The sequence below is a fragment of the Chenopodium quinoa genome, unplaced genomic scaffold, assembly GCF_001683475.1.
Source record: "Chenopodium quinoa cultivar QQ74 unplaced genomic scaffold, ASM168347v1, whole genome shotgun sequence".
Classification (NCBI taxonomy): domain Eukaryota; kingdom Viridiplantae; phylum Streptophyta; class Magnoliopsida; order Caryophyllales; family Amaranthaceae; genus Chenopodium; species Chenopodium quinoa.
Genome location: NW_018742541.1, coordinates 882,358 through 901,842, shown reverse-complemented (window position 1 = coordinate 901,842; position 19,485 = coordinate 882,358). Strand labels below are relative to the sequence as shown.

Below are 19,485 nucleotides of genomic sequence, written 5' to 3'. Positions count from 1 at the left end.
TCAAGTCTCATATTTTTCCATATCAAAATAAAATAGAAAAGGGAAAAAAAATATTCTCAAGTCTCATATTTTTCCATATCAAAATAAAATAGAAAAGGGGAAAAAAATATGATAATACTGCCACCTTTTTATCTAAATAAAGAGATCAAAAATCAAAAGAATCCAAAATAAAACTCATTTTAGCATTTGTTTATAATCATTATATTCCAAATATAAACTCATTTTAAGAGGCTTGTTTATGATCATTCTATTCTGAGAGTAAGGGGTAACTTTAATAGGTTTCCTTTCGATTCAAGGAACTATTGGGATAAGAAGTTTACCTTCCTCTACTATTTCTCTACCTTATAAAAAGTAGGAGATTGTGCTTATGAATAGTGCACGGATGTACATACCCTTCAAAATGTTTGTTTACGTTCTTACCCCTATATTTAATTTCTTACATTTATGTCTTTCCACGTTTACAGTTGTAATGAGTGTTGAGCTTTCTCTTTGATATTTTCTTTGATTGCCTGAATGTTAACGTATTATGCAAGTCGAATGTAACTGTTTATCTTTTTTAGTTTCATATACAACCTCCGTTAAATGTTATTTGCAACTTTGGAGTATTATTTGTGAGATATAAAATATTCTAAAGTTACACATAACATTTAACGGAAGTAGTATAGTTATTCCCATATAATTTATGTAGAGTAATTACTAGGTTGGGTGAGAGTACACACTTACAAATAGTAAATGTTTCGCAAAACTTTTCCATTATTATATGCATATGCAATGTTAAATTACTTCATTTAGTATATAATATGTGCTCTATGATTTTTGAATTATATTTAAACTATTCCTAATTATGTTTGTAGATGTTTTTGCACTATTGAATGATGTTTGATAAGGAAAAGTGTAAACAATTGAAAAAGTAGTGTGGGAAAAAAGCGAAAAGTTTAAACACAACCCAAAATACACATTTCATTAATTTATCAAACTATTTTCCCTAAAAATCCAATGTCGTGAAGAGTTTAAACACAACCCAGGCCAATATAAACATCAAGAAAGGCAACGCAGTTAGCTGCCCTAGTACAATAGTAAAATTCAAAGTTCAAAGTTGCACTTGCACATAATACTCTTGTACCAAAGAATTCACATATGAAAAATTGGAATGTCGTTTTTTGCTGTTAACACATGAATCTTGCTAATTAAAATTATCGTGATGAAAATAGAGATAAAATGAGGCTAAATTACAATTATTCGTTACATTTTTTTTTTTTTGAACGAACAATTACTCATTACATTTGCAAGATTAAAATTAGCAAAAGAGACTTATTTTATTTGAAAATGATAGGTGTATTATATGAACATATACATATTGTGTATGGTATTGTAGTAAAGAGACTAATCTAATTTTAAAAACGATGTAAATCGATAAGCTGTTTTCTCTCATTTACAGTACTTAATAGCAAGATCAAGTTATCTAGTTTAGCTTCCTATTTACACGTTCATCAATTTTCTTGCACATCCGCCGCTATAAAATGGAAAGTTTAAGAATAAAAGTGCGCCACTAATGGAGGAATTTACATTTTACTCAAATGTGTTAAAACAAGATTAAAAAATTAATTTTTAAAGTTATCTTTAAGATTAACTTCGCAAAGAAGTGACTCTTTCATGATCATAATTTAAGTCTTTTTATATTGTATATGTAATACATCCGTTGTATACAAGACCTACTGCAATCAATATACGTATTATCTTATAAAAAAGAAATAACATGATTCATAGTCAAGACTCAAGAGTCTACCTATATAATTAATCAGTGGTGAATCATAGAATTAATTGGCGGAATTATTAATCTTTTATGGGTTTTTTTATTATTATTTTTATTTTTTATCAAGCCCATTTTTTGTTTGTTCAATCTTTAGGTTAATGATTTACAATTTTGTTTACTAGTTTGATTAAGTCTATATATATGATTTAGTCAAATTAATATAGTTTCAATTGCGACAGAAATCTAATAAAATGATTATGTTGTTGAACTAATTAAAGAAAGGCCACTAACACTAAAGTAGACCCATGCATTAACATTAATATGTTTTACTAATGGCAAAACTAAAATCAGACCAAAAAGAAGAATGGGGACAAAACCAATGTTAAGCCTGTTTAATGTTTATGCTTCCATGTGCTAATCGTACAATGGTTTAATTTAATTAGACATATTTAGCAAGTGAGAAGAAACATCGAAGAAACATCATAATGCACAATTGGCCTTTTGACAATGTAGGCTACTCATTTTTAAAACCTAAAAAAGGACTATTATAGGAAATTGGCTCTTTGCACCACATGAAACATTTAATTTCCAATCATGCAATAGTATGCTTACTTCTCTAGAAAATTCGAGAATATTTATATATCATTTTCTTTTTGGAGTAAAGTTGATTTTACTAATCCCATAGATAACTAAAAGCCTTAATTTTGACTTTTTGTGGTGAAAAAAAATCTAGTATAATCTAACTAAAATATATTTTTAAATAAATCTAAATTACTTATTTTTACATTATAACGGTATAAGTACCTTCTACGACTTTACGATAAAAATAAAAATAAAAAGTGGTTTAATGTTCCCTAAATTAGCTAGACTTTGTTTGGTTTATCTTATTTTGTTTTAAATTATATTGGCAGAATTTATTTTATCTAAACTTATTCTAACTATAATTGTCTCATTTGGGTTTGATTGTCTAAACTTCTCTAAAAACATAACTTATTACATCCCCTCAAAAAAAAAACATAACTTATTACATTTTTTTAAAAAAAACTTTTGTATACATCCAATGTACATAATATTACTACTCATCAAGGTAACTTTTGTTGAATTTAGGGTAATTTTTATCCACAAAGCTTAAATAACTTTGATTTATAAGCAGAATAACTTATATATACTAGGTAATTTTCATTCATTATAGAGTAACTTTTGTTCATTTTAGGCTTTAAAGCAGAAGTATAATATTTTATTGTACATCCCATTTTTTTTAAATGTTTGTCTTTTTTTCCTAGGGACATAACTTATTACATGAAGTAGTGAACTTATAGAAATTTATATTGAATATATTTTAACTTTAACAAGCACACTTTTTTTCACCAAAAGAAATTTTAACACAGTTGTACCTTTAGTTCTTGATACGTCCAATTGTGAATACTCATCGCGGCGAATCAAACTGGAACCCAGAAACTGCTTTATGGCATACGGAACTAACCCTCTCTAAAATACATGTTACTGCCCTTGTTTACATACAGTTCTCATTTCAATTGGAAGAGCCTACAAATGACTCCCAAAGCCCACTTAAACAAGAGCATCATCATTTTTTCTACAGAAGAATACTAGGACTTGAATAACATTGAGAACCCGTCATCATCGTTCTTATATTGTAACACATCTAAATGAGCCGTATAACCTGTACATGTACACAAACATTCCTTATAAAGACTATCATAATCCATATCATGAAAAGAATGATATATACAATAATACATTATATACAATTGCATCTTCTACTCAACCCCCCTATAAAAAGGGAGGTGCAAGAATGTACAAGTAACTACTGTTCAAAAGGCGACCAAAAACCCCCCACTAAACGGAGGGCATACCTGAACTCCATAGATTTCCTGCCATTCTGAACCTTCACTGTCTTGTCAATGCATCAGTTCCTTCTTGTCTGAAGATTCAAGTTGGTTAGCAACTATATTTTTGATAAAACCTACTGGTTCTATATTTGAATCCTTCTTTATACAACTGGAGTTTAGAGCAGGGACACCAACTTTCAAAGAGAGGAATTTTTTAAGGCCTGCTTTCTGGACTTCCTTGATGGTGTGGAGAAGGGATCTTGCAGAGAAATATCAGTTTGTTTGTCACTTGAAGACACATCTTTTGAGCTCGAAACTGCTTTCTTACGATATCGGTTGGGGCTTGATAAAACTGGGCCTCCTCTAGAGGGGCTTTCTGCCCTTTTGGTTCTTGAAAGTGGTTTGCAATGAGAGCCATGAGAATTCAAACTTAACCAGGAATCCTTTGAGTGGTCTTTTCCTGTCCCTGTCAAACCCAATCTAGGAGATCTTTTTCTTTGAGACCGAGTCCGCTCAGAAACTCCAGATGCAAGTGATCTCAAAAGCTGGGCATGATCATCTGTGCCCAACACAGTACGTGATTGCTCCTGAATCACCTAGTGAACGAAACCAAGGAGTAAGAACAGAGAAAATTAAATGGTTTGGATGCTCAAAAGTCAGGGAGTCAGGGCTATCCTAGACCAAACAAGACATGTTGAAAGCAAACTAAGCATACGAGGCAAGGTCTAGCCAAACCTCAGGCATAAATAATAGTCTGCCTTCTTGCTTTATCCACATATTTGTTTTAGAGGGTGTTTGATGAGAATTACAAATGGCAAACAGGCATCAAGTTCTTGATGCTGTTCACCATATCCTCTTTGCTTTGGGTTAGGATGTCATTAAGGCTGAGTATTGTCTGAGCCACAGTTTACCAAAACAGCAATTGGTGTTATTGTTGCCTCATGTTGCCGGGGGGGAAATACACTTCATAAGCAGTGTAGAGAAACCACTAAAGAACGTTTAATAAAAGAAAATCCATGTCAATAGGCTGATAAGAGCAACTCCAATGGTTGTAGCTAGGGACTTGCTTGCAATTTCAATAATTCCCTAGCTACTAGCTTGACCATTGGAGCTAGAAAAGGCTAAGCAAATTAGCTTTGCAGGAATTAAACTTGACAAAATAAAATGCTCATTGCACCAATTAAGCTCTTTTCATGTATATTCTATCCAACTACTACTAAGCTAATAGCTAGCCATTGAAGCAAAAAGTAGCTAAAATGATAATTAGCTTAAAAGCTTATGTGGCATGGCGAGCAGAGCAACTTCAATGGTAAGCTAATTGTTAAATTAGCTTGTCATGCCACATAAGATTTCAAGCTAACTTTTTTAATAGCTATTTTGTGCCCCAATGGTTCGCTACTAGCTTGCTAATTAAATAAGCTTGACTTTCTAAATTAGCCCCCTACAAATTTAATTATTTATATTAATCTCCAATAATTTTGGAAACTTTTTTGTCAAGCAAATTATCTTAGACAAGCTAATTTGCTTGGCCAAGCTAATTGTATTTTTTAGCTCCAATGGCCAAGCTAGAGACTTTTGGAGTTGCTCTAATTGTCAAATTAGCTTGCCATTGGAGTTGCTCTTAAGGTCATGTATTGAGGTATAGGATACAAAGGACAGTTTCAAACAACAGCTTGCTCACAAAAAATGCAGAAAAAATAAAGCAACACATAGATATACAAATTATGCACATAGAAAGTATTGACCAAGAAAAGGCATGATCTGGGACTCTGGGAGTTTCAACCCAATGAAATAGAGTAGTAATTACTACATACTTCATTTGTAGATAGTAAGCACAAGCAAATTTGGGATGCTAAAGAAAAGGTTGTCATACTTCCTAAATTATAATAGGTCGTGTTTGGATTTCCCAAAATAACCCCACTGAAATGATACTATGTACTATGAAAAAAGGTTGGAGGGACACAGCAACAACAAAACTTATTTAGTAAAACCATATTGAATCCCTAAATAAAACGAGTTAGGACAATGTGACAAGCTGGCAACTACTTTTGAGTTTTGACAAAGAAACATCTTCCATTAACCGCATTAATAAGGAAGCTGGGGGAAAGTAGGTGACACAAATAAGCCCCACAATCACTACTATATAAGCCAGCTCACAAGGAGTTTTGTGTCTACCTAAAATACCCTCACGTTTTAAGTATGCTTTTAAGTTTTAACATAATTGTTGTACACGCTTGTTAATATTCACGCATCATATGCATTTCGATCTAGTAATTCCCTGAACTAACACCTAACTAAATCAGATATGTACAACAAAAACAGCAGCAATGTTGTTTTTAATCAGGTAAGAAGAAAAATATTACCTTATTGTGCATGTTAATAACTTCTTCGGCATCTGATCCCACTTCTCCATCAGAATCCTCCATTTCTTCACGCTCAAACTCTACATCCTCCATTTCTTCATCAGAATCACTCAGTTCTTCCTGTTCCATCACTATTTCCAAGGGAGGATGAACACTAACATTATCATTAATACATGAGCCATAACTACCATCAACCGTGTTGGAAACTGCAGAAGAATTATCAGGAATAGATATCTCCATATGCCTCTGACCAACAGGATCTGCAGGCTGGAGCTCAGCAAGCTGAGATGAGTCACCGTGCATGGTCACACTCTCAACAACACTTGACCCACTTAATGATGGAAATGACAAATTTATTTCATCTCTTTTGCTTAAATTTTCTCTCCTTTTAGATGCAGAACTCAGGTGGATATCCAAGTCCAAATCATTTGCATCAGCATTGGGACTAGTAAGTCTAGTAGCAGCAGCCATTTGTGCAGCAGTTGCACCAGCATCATAAACAATATCTTCCACATATTGATCCCTAGAAAGCTCCAGATCAGTATTTAGTAAAGAGTCAGTCATGCCAGTGTCTATAGAGTTGGCACGAATTTCTTTTGCTCTTTGTAATAGGGGATGAAAATCTAGACTGGAAGATGCTGAGGCACTTTCTTTTGATCCCAAAAATTTTAAGCTAGCATCGGGCCCAGCAGGGCAAGGATTTCGTAGTAGAGTAACATTCATTTGATGTTGCATTGGTGGGAAGAAACTAAATGTAGGAATCCTCATAGGATTGTTAACAGGGTAGCATGGTAAATGCCCCTCTTCAATGGTTCGAAACAGTAAAGGGTGCATTTGAGGATCCAGTTTTGTGCCTCTTTCTTTAGTGAGACTTCCATTCTTCAACAGTCCATCTTTTTGCGAGGGCAAACTTTCAAAATTGGGATTTGGTATCATAGTATTGTCTTGCACATGTTTTACTAAATTTGCAGGCGCGGGACTAGAAGCACAAACCTCACTGGAGCTTCCAAACTGAGTATTTCTGAGAGAAGCCTGAGATATAATACGGACTGCTGAAGGAAGTTTGACAGGGGGTAATTCTGGCGCTAATTTAACTAGATTGGAAACGCTAGGCTTTCCAGCCCTTTGGGACCGAGATAGCGATTCACTAAACGTTTCTGAAGTTGGAATAGGTGGAGGTTGGCTAGAAGAAACGTGGGGATGCAAAGAATTGTAATGTATTAAATGGGAATTTTCTGAAGCAGCTAAGCCCTTGTAAGCATGACCTTTGTTAATTTGAATTTCTCGGTTCCGATGATTATCTGCCCCACTCTGGGTGGCACTAGAGCTAGCAACCGGAACATCTCCATGCAGACATCCTAACTTAAAGCTTGAGGAAGATATTTTGGAAGGATCCACTCCAGAGAGAGTGGGTCTCCAATCAGCCAAAAAAGCTTCATGAACATATGCTTCATTATCATTGTCCACAAAGTCTTCTCCGCTTTCATTCTGGCAACCAGAAAATTCATTATGTTAAAAATACGGAAAAAAGAAAAAAAAATACAATATGCCTAATATGCAATATACATCAAACAATTTACTCAAACGAATTCCTCCAACTAGACTTCTACATGAAAATTTACCCCATAAGAACCAACTGAATGGAAGCTAAGATAAAGGCAAAGCTTCTACATTTGGACAAAAAGACTACATCAAGACCACGTTGTTCAATAAAATAGCTGCAACAATTATAACGCGAACATCTTAGCTGTGTGCTAAAATGACTTATCATTTTTTTTTTATCACCAAAGGCCTTCACAAAATTACATAAACATGAGCAATTTGTTAGAAATCAAATGATGACTTCAACAAACATGATAGCAAGGTAAAATTAAGAGATAATATCACCTATTGCCACATTCTCATTCATCAAGCAGATACAACCTATACAAGCACACTAAAGTTAAGAGGGTGAAATGTGCATGAGATACTCCTCTCCTTTCCTTCTTACTTAGTCTCCATAAAAGTGTTTGCAGTTTTTCTTTTCTTTTTTGATAGGATAAAGGAGTGCATATAGTTTGCATGTATCTAGAGCAAGCACACTGGTGACATGAAAAGTACCTCCTTCTCAGATCCAGTCTGAGAGTAATCCATAGCTGCAGCTTTGTTTCTTCTCCTGTTTGACTCATAAACTCTATGTCTCTCCCTCCGAGCTGAATCAAATTTGTATGATTTCTGAGTTCCAATAGCAGTGCGCCACTGCCGAGGAAGCAGATTAGGATCCCTATACGGAACCATAGTTCTCCAAACTGATGTCCAGTCAAGTTTGAATGCCTTGAGTCCCTATTTAAAAGTACAAGCAATATAATAAGACACCAGGTATAAATTGGCAGTCTTGATTTAAATCAAACAAAGTATAAAATATTTAAATTATAAATTTAAAAGAAAAAAAAAAACCAAGAAAATAGAATCACCTCCTGAATACGAGCTTTCTCGACCTCTGTGAGTGGAGATGTTTTCATCTTTCTTACAGCCTAAATGTAGCCAAGCAAAAATATGAGAAAAACTCAGTCCACTTCTACAAAAGGGAATTTTTGTGAACCGAAAAACAAGATAAAATAGGGAGGAAAACAGGGTGCTGAGGAATCTCTTAGATACTAGTAAATAATTAATGACAGAGGATCTGCAGGAAGTTGTGAACATCATTAGACTTCATAGCCACTTTAAGTTATTCATGACCACGGCACTATTGAAAGTTTAGGTTTTAATATGGAATTGAGCAACTATCCTAGAAGATGGATACAAATTCTCACATGTTAAAAATTTTGTCAAATTTAGTTGAAAATTGCCATGGTAATGTAAGCATAGTATTGATATATAAGATGACCTATAATGTAAGTTCCATTTTTAATAAGTGACATCTAATGTGCATTAGTTAATGAAATGACTTGTATATTCAATCAAAAGATTTTTGGCTAATCAGACTTTATATTTGAGCCAAGAAAGCAATACTTCCATGTTCATTATTTCTCTCAAACTGTCAAATCTCTATGAAAAATACCATCAAATTATAGAGCAGCGCAGATAAGCTTAAGCTAACCCTTCAAGATGATCCACCAATTTGGGTTTCCTTGGCGGCAATAAAAAGAATTCAGACTCCCCCCCCCCCCCCCCCTCTTTCTCACAACTCAAGTCCAACTGAAAACACGGATTACATAGCTCCAACTGCTTCAACTGGCTGATATCAACCAGTAGTTTATTAAATTTGGCCTAAACGACAACTGACACATTGACACCATTATATTTTAAGAAGACTTCATATCATACATCTAGATAGATCTCTGTTGCAAACAAAATAGCACTTGCTCAAAACACAGTTTACAAATCTTAATATTTATTTGGCGCAAAATAGAAAAAATAAGTTTTAAGGAAATATTGAAAAAAAATAATCCCACTTTTGCTCAAAATAATCCTACCTTTGAGTAATCTGGTAACAATCCCACCTTTGATACTCATCTATTCAAAATGGTCCAGCTCCAACCTGTTCATCATATTATTATTTTTTTTTAAAAAAAAAAAATCTCTCCTCCTACCCCCTTTCATAACCACCAATATCACCACCACCACCACTCCTCGATAACCACCTGACCTGACCCAGCCAACCAGTTATTTATTTATTTTTCTTAAACCTCACCTGACCCAGCCACCCCAACTGGGCAGCCACCCTGAACACTCCAACCCATCTCCCCGAAAACGCTACCCCCTCCCCCAAAATACCAAGCAGTCCAAACCCCATCCCCTCTCACCGGACCCCAAAACCCAACCTCCACCATAGAATTAGCGAGGAAGTGGGCAAAGCTGGGTCCCGTGATACCTCATTTTTTCCATTAATTACCCCCACAAACCTGAGAATCCCCACCTGAAATCTCTTTCAATGGTGAAGTGTTACTATAGTAAATTCTTTTTGGGGTAAACGTAGACGAATTTACAGTGATTATAGTTGTATCCAAACACAATATGCTTGTTCCTCCAGATCTAAGTCCACAAAAAAAGCTCACACCACTTGCAATGGCGGTGTAAAATTGAAATTAATCGACTGTTACTGAAACACTCTATACAGCGGTTGGATTCACTAGCGACAATGCCGCAAACAGTGGAAGATGCGAAGGAGATAACAAGAGTTGAGCCGGAGCCGAGGCCATGGAAAATGGTGGCTAGAGAAAAAGAAGAGAGAAAAAAAAATGGCAATTTTTTTATTTAATTAATTTTGTTTATTTTCTATTATAAAAAAATAAGTCCAGTCAGAAAGTGAAAGGTGCCAAGCCACATAAAACCGGTTAAGGGAATATTTTGAGCAGATGGGGTCGAAGGTGGGATTGTTTCCAAATATAGAAAAGGTGATATTGTTCTGAGCAGAAGTGGAAAAGGTGGAATCATTCGCTTCAAATTTTCCTAAGTTTAATGAGAAATAGTGAATTTCTTGATATTAACTTATTAATTGGAAATCTATTTAAAAACCTTATTAATAAGAAATTAGTTACAATATCAGAACTAAAAATATGGATCCCACAAAAACTGTCAAAAGGACAATGTTTTAAACTTCCCCCCGTTTCAAATTATACCCAGCAATTGACTCTTTTGCACCAATTTTTTTTAAAATGTTAGACCTCATTTTTTAAGAAATTAAAAAACCAAATTTCAGTAATTATCAGGTAGATCACAATGTATATTTTCAGAAAATCTAACTTCTTACATTTTATTTATACTACATAAGTAAAGATATTAGTGATCAAACTCATCAAAGATAATAATTGAATAATACAAAAAAAGTCAAATATTGCACGTAACTGAAAATTGGGGACGTATAAGTTGAAGAGGTAAAAACTAGAAATTAGAGTTTTTGGGTTAAGTAAAAATACTAAAGAGCAAAGGAAAATTTATTAAGAAAGTGATCTTTTTTCATTTTAATAAATTCGAGTAAAGAAAATATTGTGTACATTGATGCATACACTATTTTCCAGAACAAAAACTCCTTTACACAGTTTTAAACACCTTAAGGGAATTAAGTATATTAAAGAATTCATTCTCATTCCTGAGTATCACATGTGGCAAGTACAAAATCCTAATCCACTGACATCTACTTAATACCCAATTGCCTTCCCACCGCCCACCCGCCTTAATACCATTGAAAGCAAATTTATATTAAAGTTCAGATTATTAAAAAATAATCAAATGTTGGGATTATTTTGGGCAAATGAGGCAAAGTTGGGATTATTCTTGTCATTTTTTCCTAAACATAAAATATACTACCTCCGTTTTTTATTAGTTGACACGTTTTGACTTTAGCACTATTTCCACACCTCCCTTTGACCATGTTTTGTGATTTACATATAAAGAAAAATATAGTCAAGTGGGATCTTGTTAGATTCGTCACAATGTATATTTTCAAAATATCAACTTTATACAATTTTTGCTTATCGGTAATTAAAGATATTAATGATTGAATTTGTGCATTGGCAAACGTGACTAATGAAATGTGTCAACTAAAAAGAAACGGAGGAAGTATACAAAGACTTTAGTTTGAAACCCACTTTTTATGCACAAGCCACATAATATTTTTAATAAATAACAAGACCAAAAAAAAAAAAACCACTATGCTCCTCACCCAAATCATGGAGCCCTGAAATTTGGAGGTGAGGATTCGTGACCATATTCTCACCTTATTCGAAAAAATCCATAGTAGAACAGTCAAGTACCAAAGCTTTCAAAAAATCATCTATGTTAAAAATCATTCAACAGCATGAGGCATTAGCCCTAGATGCAGAGTCTTGGTCTACCAACTACAGGGTGCATTAGGTTGTCCTCAGCATAAAAAAGTGTTGCTAGGTAGATCATTTCCTACCCGGATAATCACCTGGAATCACACTCAAGACTAAACCTACCACATCAATTCTTCCTTCTCACTGTAAGAATACACCCAAATGAACAACATTTTACTAGCAGTATTGACTCATTAAGGTTCAATTTCATTCTAAGCTACCGTGAATTTACAAATGTCAAACAAAGGGATATGGAACTACAGGGGCAATTCAAAGAATGAGAAAGGGGAAGCAAATATGTTTTTGTCAAACCAAGATTTCACAGGGAAAAAAAAAAAAAAAACAGTAATACATTTGCTGGTGAGTAAAACACATATATATAGCATCTCTAAAGGGGGGTAAGAGAAACTACGAACATGGAGGGAAAGTTAACGACACTGTTTTGATAAACATCTCTATCAAATCAAGATGCCAAGATCAAATAGAAAAGTGGGTAACAAAACAGACCAAAGTCAAAGATAGGCAGCTATCAAAAAGATTGGATCGAAAACACATAATTTACCGCATTGGCAATATTGAGTTAATACCTTTATTGGATTTTCAGGTGCCTTAGCTGAGCAGCGATTTTTTGCCCTTACAAAAATCTGTGGCATATAGAATTGTCATGTATCAATTATATTATAGTATATCAAAAATAATACTACATAATAATAATAGTAATAATGTACATTTTATGTATATATTTGACATAGGAAGTAATAAAAGTAAACTAATCATACAATGTACTCCCTTCATCCTTTAATGTATGCTCCAAGTCATATTGCACAGTTTTAAAAATTCCGTTAAGTGATTTTGATGATTAGGTAAAATAGTATGACCATATTCTTGATGAGAGAGTTAAATAATGGGACCACAATACCACATGCTTATTAAGGAAATGGAACATTCTTTAGAGACACCTTGTAAAAATGAAGCATGCATATAGGGACGAAGGAAGTACATCTTTTTATGAGAGGAGATTCCAGAAAATATGAGCTTGGACAGTATACCCAACAAGGACAAAAAATCCTCCAGAAAGCTAATAGGAAATATAATTGCACAGCAATCATGTCGTACTATTGTATGTCATTCATAGATGATAACAGAGAGACAGAACAGATAAACACAAACTAACACAGAAGAGAAACATAGTAAACAACTCTATTAGTTAAGACTCAACTCACTCAAGATTATATACATAAAACCAACATAGATCCAATTATTTTTTACAAAAAAATGGCACAAAAATGCAAAAAATAGAATGGAGTACAGACATATAAAATCTCATATTATAAACTTGTTTGGGTAGTTGAGATTTAGAGAGGAAGAAAGAGAGGAGAAAGGAAGGAATATATTTTCCATTCTTTGTATAGAATATTATGGGGAGAGATGGAGGTGATTTTATTCCTTATTTTCTAAGAAACGAGGCTCTCCAAATTTTAAAAGAATTGGAAGGCAAATGAGAGCAAAACACACAATAACAGGAAAAGACATGTATGCCCTAACTTTACTATGCTTAAAACCCTTCACAACAACACATTCAAGCGATTCAACCCTCAAAACTTTTTTTCTCCTACCCCCAACCCTCTCTTTCTGTACCATGGATGTAATTCCTCCAGCTGGATTTCCTCTCACCTCACCACCTGCTCCGTTAACCCAGAGACTCTGCCACCATTAACAGCAATCAAAAGATCAATTAGACCCCACGTGGTATTGCTTAATTCGAAATCGAACCATTGATGATGGTAAATTTGCGGCTGTTGTCAGTTTGTCTTCCATTTTGACAATCTAGATTGATAGAGTTTGACATAATCCCTTCCTCTATTAGATTTAATATATATATATATATATATATATATATATATATATATATATATATATATATATATATGTATATATATATATATATATAGAGAGAGAGAGAGAGAGAACCATTGATGATGGTAAATTTGCGGCTGTTGTCAGTTTGTCTTCCATTTTGACAATCTAGATTGATAGAGTTTGACATAATCTCTTCCTCTATTAGATTTTATATATATATATATGCTGTTGAGCAAATTCTACTTACCGTCAATGATTTAACTTTGGAAAAATGGAAACTAATAATCCCACCTTTTGGTGGTCTTTTCTAAACAATCTCACCTTTAATTAATCTCAAAATAATCCCACCTTTGAACTTCCTCTACTCAAAATGGTCCTTGATGGGTTGTTAACCAGGTTAATAGGTTAACTTAACACTTGTCACATTTCTATTAGTTAGCTTTTTTAATTTTAATTCTAATTATTAGAAAAGCTTTCTCTCTCATACCTCCCCCATCCTATTACCCCTGCCTACTCAAAACCACCGTCCATAGCGTCTGTGCCCCCTCCACCGTCCTTTCTCTCTCCTCTCCTTCACCACTCTCGTCGTCATTAACAAACACCCCTGCACCACCAGCCTGTCTTGTATTAGTGGGACGGGTTTAGAGTGAGTTGGGTGGGGTTTTTATGTTGTGGGTTTTTAGTGTGAGGTAGATTTTGATGGAGGGAGGGTTGGATTTTAGGTGTTGGGTGGGTTTTCGGGTTGGGTACAGTCTGGTTTTGGGATTCAGTGGGGTAGGTACCGTAGGACTTTAGGTGGTCCTGGTGGTAGGTTCAAGTGGTGGGAACAATCCGGTTTGGGGTTTTCAGTTTGGGTTAAGAACTTGTGAGATTCCCAAGTGGGTTTTGATGGCTGGCAAGTGGCGAAGAAGGAGGTGGCTTTGCTGGTGGTGGTTGCCTGGTTGATGAGCCCTTGAAGTCTTGGTATTGTTGGTGATGGTGGTAGTGGTAAATCTGGTAATGGTGGTAGAAGGCCCTTATTAAAAAAATAATAATAATAATAATAAAAAAAAAAAGAAGATGATTTTAACCTGTTTAATAAGTAATCGGTAAAAAGGACCATTTTAAGAAGATAAGGAGCAAAGGTGGGATTATTTTGAGATTAATTGAAGGTGGGACTATTAAAAGAAGACCACCAAAAGGTGGGATTATTAATTTTCATTTTTTTCTTTAACTTTATAATCTAGATTGAGAGACTTAGAAATTATTGCTAAGGGAAAAACAAGAAACAAGGTATCATTTTAAATACTTTATCACCATACATAGTTATATGGAATATGAGATCCGACTATTTCCTTCACCCTCCCTCCCCTCATCTTCTTTGATATCCAAACAAGGGTTTAATAGTCTCAGTGTCCCTACCCTCTCTTTCCTGTCTAAAAACTTATCTAAACAAGCTGTAAATGACCTGGCAAAGCACAATATTTTTTATGAGCTCTCTCTCCTCAAACCACAATATCATCTACTAAGATGCACAAGGAAATAACAATATGGAGGAATACCAGGAAAATAAATATTTAAAAAAAAAAAAAAAAATTGTAAGAGAATGTTGATTTCCAAAGAGTATCCAGCTTCCCATCCAGAAAAAAGATTAACTCCTAGAGTTTCACAAGAAAATTTAAAGTTTCACTTGTAAGCCATCTTTGCTTTAAAATGATAGTGCCTACATGAAAAAGAGTATCAACAGAGTAGGAGAGTAGGAGAGAAATATGTCCTACACATAGAATCAGAATAGAAGTAGATTATAGGTAGGGAAAAAAGAAAATGCAATGGTTGTCTCGCACATATACAGTAACCAAGTATTCCATCCTTCCAAGAGCTCCAACCATCTCCAATATAAACAGCAAAGTTACTCTATTTTATTCTGTATATGTTTTTCTAACAACTAATATCACAACAATCACAAAAACTTGGCCAAATGTGATAGTTTCCAATCAAATAATTCAATCATCAACCTTCAGTAAAAAAATTCTGGAGCATCTCAACTCTCAAGTATAAAATCAAGTATGAATATATGTTTCACATTTATGCAAAAAGAGGCAAGCATATAGTTACAGAAAGATTAAAAGTTTGCAACAGATGGATTGGAATTTTTATTTATAATTTTTGAAAAACCATCTGTGGAATTTTGGATAAAGAAACTACAGAGAAGCAATAACACATAACACGAATAAATAAATCCTCCAGGGTTCACATCCAAGATGAATAGCAAACCAGCACATCAAGGCTTCATGAATAGCAAACCAGCACATCAAGGCTTCACACAGGCAAGAGTGATGATGGTAATTCTAGCCATAGACAAGAGTATTCAACAATGGCACCAAATGTAGAGCACAAGTTCACAATAGATCAATTATAACAATTATTGAGCATAAGCTATGAAGGCAATCAAGCATTTACCTGATGCTCTGATTTGCAAGGCAAAAAACGCTGCTGAATAGATTTCCAGTCGTTATTGTATTCCATTATTCCCATGGCAAGCAACCTAGATTTTCAAATTCAAAAATCAGGACAAATTGCCCCATATTTTAGCACCTTGGTTTCATTAAAACAAGTGCAGTTTTCCATTGACTTCAATGATACTTATATTACATACAATGTAGCAACAAGAATATACGATGAAGATAGTCCTAAAAGTAAACTATCAGCATATATCAAAATATACAAGTTTTGACTATTATACATAACAAGTAAGAAACTGATAAAACAACCAAACTACTCAAAGATACTAAATTTGCAGTCAAGTAATTGAGAGGAAAAAAAAAAAAAAAAAGACTTACACATCTTCAGCATCCGTGAAAAGCACTCGATTAGCAACAGCTGGGGATGGTGGCTTGTGAGGGAATAATGCTGGATTAAACAATGAATAAAAGGGCAGTGCCAATTTAGTAATTTGTTGGGGGACCAAGGCAACAGGTTGTTTCTTGGTACTTTCAACAAGGGTAGCAGCCAATGTCTTTTTAGGCCCTTTATTACTTGGTGATACTTCACAAGTATTTGAAGATGGGCCATCTCCTTTAGAAACATTATGATCCACTTCAGGTGAAGACTGAATAGCAAGGGGGAAAAGAGGCTGCTTTTCCAAAAACGTATTAGTAGTTTCCACACAGCGTCGTTGATGCTCTCGTACAGCTGGAAAAAGAAGTGACAAGAACTAATCAACCAAGTATCATATAAGCTATTTACTTTTTTCAACAACAAAAAATAAATAAATAAATTATTTAATTAAATTAAATTTTTAAAAAAAAAGAAAAGAAATAAGAAAAAGCTCTCTACTTGCTAATCCCATAGCTCTGCTAGTTACCTTTAGAAACATCATCAATATATCTTCCAACTAGCTTAAGTGGTGCAACATCCAAAACTGATAGCACAGAATCACCTACAACTGGTGACCATCGACAGCCCTGAATAAGGCAACCAAGTTCTCTTTATTACAGTTTTAACATTCCATCACAAATTTAAAGGTACATTTTTCATCTACTAATAGTTAAGGAAAAAAGTACCTGACCATCATTAGGTGATACGTTAGAGTCCTTATTTTCAACTGAAACAGATGAGCAGGTGGATGAGGGGTAAAAACAAGAAATGGAATATGGCCCATTTCTCCAGGATAGTACTAGGTCCCGTTTGTGAAGCAGCTCTGCCAGAAGGCCCTTAATCTGTGATGCAATATGCTGCCGGGACGGTTCAAGAACACAAAGTGAATATACTTGGACAAGGAGTTGTACATGTTCATATATTATGCAATGTAGTTGCCCAATTTGATGAGGCTGGAATCCATTCGGTAAAACCCCTTGATCACACTGGGGGGACTGCAAAGAAGTCTCAAGTGCAACACATCTAGGACCGAGACACGGAAAAGATGCACTGGACATCACAGGCAATAGTGGACGTAAGGGCCTATTTTCCTGCTGCATAACCTTCTTTTTATTTTGGGCATTGGCTTTTTTCTGTCCCTTTCGTCTAGTCTCAGGACGCCGAATAGCTCTCTCAAATCTCTCATCCTTATTAGGTGTCACTACACAATCATCAATGTCACTCTCAAGTGCTTCTTCAATTTCAATCTCAAAATCTGCATCATTATCTTCATCATCGTCATCATCATTACCCGCTAGATTCCCCTGATCCCCATTCCCTCCATTCAAAACTGCGGCAAGAAACTTCTTATACTCTTCTTCCTCGTCAACATTTTGAATATCGTCTTCATCATCAGTTTCTTGTAGGAATGTCTCCAACTCATCGAGCGTAAAACTAGCAAGAGAATACCGAGCTCTAGTCCTTCTACAAATAGCATCTTCATCATCCAAATCAATCACGGGTTTATTCCTGGAACTAATCAATCCCATGTCTGCCTCCCCTACATCCTCGACACCATCAGCTCCACTATTCAACCCATTCTCCTTTTCCAGAACCTTATCATTTTCCTGATTCAAAATCAATTCCGAATCCCTCTTACTAACATCACCACATTCCCCCTCATGAACAACATCATTCATCCCCTTGAATAAACCATGAGTATCTACAGGTACTACATTCTCAACATGACTATTAACAACATCAATATCCAACCCGTCTACTTCCGAGCTCAAGCTCGACGAAGCCTCTTCCGAAAGGCTCTCCTTCAAAAAGGGATTAAAATCCACATCCTCATCTTCGGACTCGTCTTCTAAAGTAACTTCTTCCATTACAACCGGGCATACCTCATTCTCACAATTCTGTCCTAACATTAAAGGGTTACCTAAACTAAGCCTGCAACACATTAACAGCCGAATTTGACTCAATTCAAAAAATAAAAAATAATAAATAATAAATAATAAATAAATAAATCACATAAAATTCTTCTTACTTAGAAATATAAATAGCAAATTTCTACTAGTAGCAACAAATCATTCGTTGTAATCTTTCATAACATCAGTGATTATAACCAATAGTTCAATAATCAACTTCCAATAGTTCGATAGTCCACCTTAGAAGAACCCTAAATTGACTATACTGAATTTTAGATTTCACGATTAACACTAAATTGTGAAATTGACGTTCAATGATTGTCGCCTTGTCGGGAAACAAAGAGAGAGAATTACCTCAGAAACTGGTTCAATGGAGGAGAGAAAGCTTACAAGGCGATGGAGAATTGAGACTTGAGAGTACGCTTCAATGGAGAATAGAGAGAGACAGTGAGCGTGAAAAGGCTCCAAAATAGGAAAAATAATTAAATATAAAGAAGAAGAAATTAATTAAAAAAAAAAAAAAGTAAAATTGCCCGGAAAAATCCGACTATTGTCTTATTCGCCCAAAATAATCTCACATTTTAATTATTTTTAAATAATTCGACTTTTAATGTAGTTCCAACCGGTCATCTAAAGTGCTAACAAGTTAAATACACGTGTCGGCCTATGATAATTAAAAAAAATAATTATTAAATTTAAAAATTAAAATTTTTTAAAATGTTAAATTTTTTTTAAGAAAAGATTAACAAAAATTTTATTATTTAAAGAATCACCCCACCAGCACTAGCCACCCTCTCCGCCACCGGCTAGTCTGCCTGACTCCCTTTCGCCGCGAATTTGACCACCCAGACCTGCCTCCTCCGACGCCCCCTTTTCCCTATCCTCTCCCATGAACCACCAACCCCCCTCCCTCCCCCACGATATCCCACTAAAATCACTCCCTATCGTCGAAATCCCTTTCCTCATCCTGATCCCAGCCCCCGCCCCTTCCCCTGCCTCCACTTCAACCTTCCTCACCTTCCCCACCCCGATTTCGGGTGTGAATTATAGAGCGACCACCCACAATAATGACAACATTGCGGTGGCTAGGGTTGT

At 34.8% G+C, this 19,485-nt stretch overlaps 1 protein-coding gene across 2 annotated transcripts; it reads right to left on the bottom strand.

The window, feature by feature from the left end:
* Positions 1-3,367: 3,367 nt before the first annotated feature.
* On the bottom strand, positions 3,368-19,399 carry LOC110720124. 2 transcript variants are annotated; one of them, XR_002511280.1, is made up of 11 exons: positions 18,745-19,399; positions 17,167-18,412; positions 16,968-17,067; positions 16,444-16,795; positions 16,064-16,148; positions 12,352-12,408; positions 8,420-8,479; positions 8,067-8,288; positions 5,967-7,454; positions 3,628-4,199; positions 3,368-3,434 (listed from the first exon to the last, which is right to left on the bottom strand). XR_002511280.1 is itself a non-coding variant. In XM_021899125.1 (10 exons), exons 2-10 carry the CDS (start codon positions 18,388-18,390, stop codon positions 3,801-3,803), a joined length of 3,987 nt encoding a protein of 1,328 aa, XP_021754817.1. In that variant the 5' UTR covers positions 18,391-18,412; positions 18,745-19,399; the 3' UTR covers positions 3,368-3,800. The 2 variants fall into 2 exon arrangements, 1 of the variants encoding a protein (XP_021754817.1); XM_021899125.1 differs by having other exon boundaries at positions 3,368-4,199.
* Between the last annotated feature and the right edge of the window lie 86 nt (positions 19,400-19,485).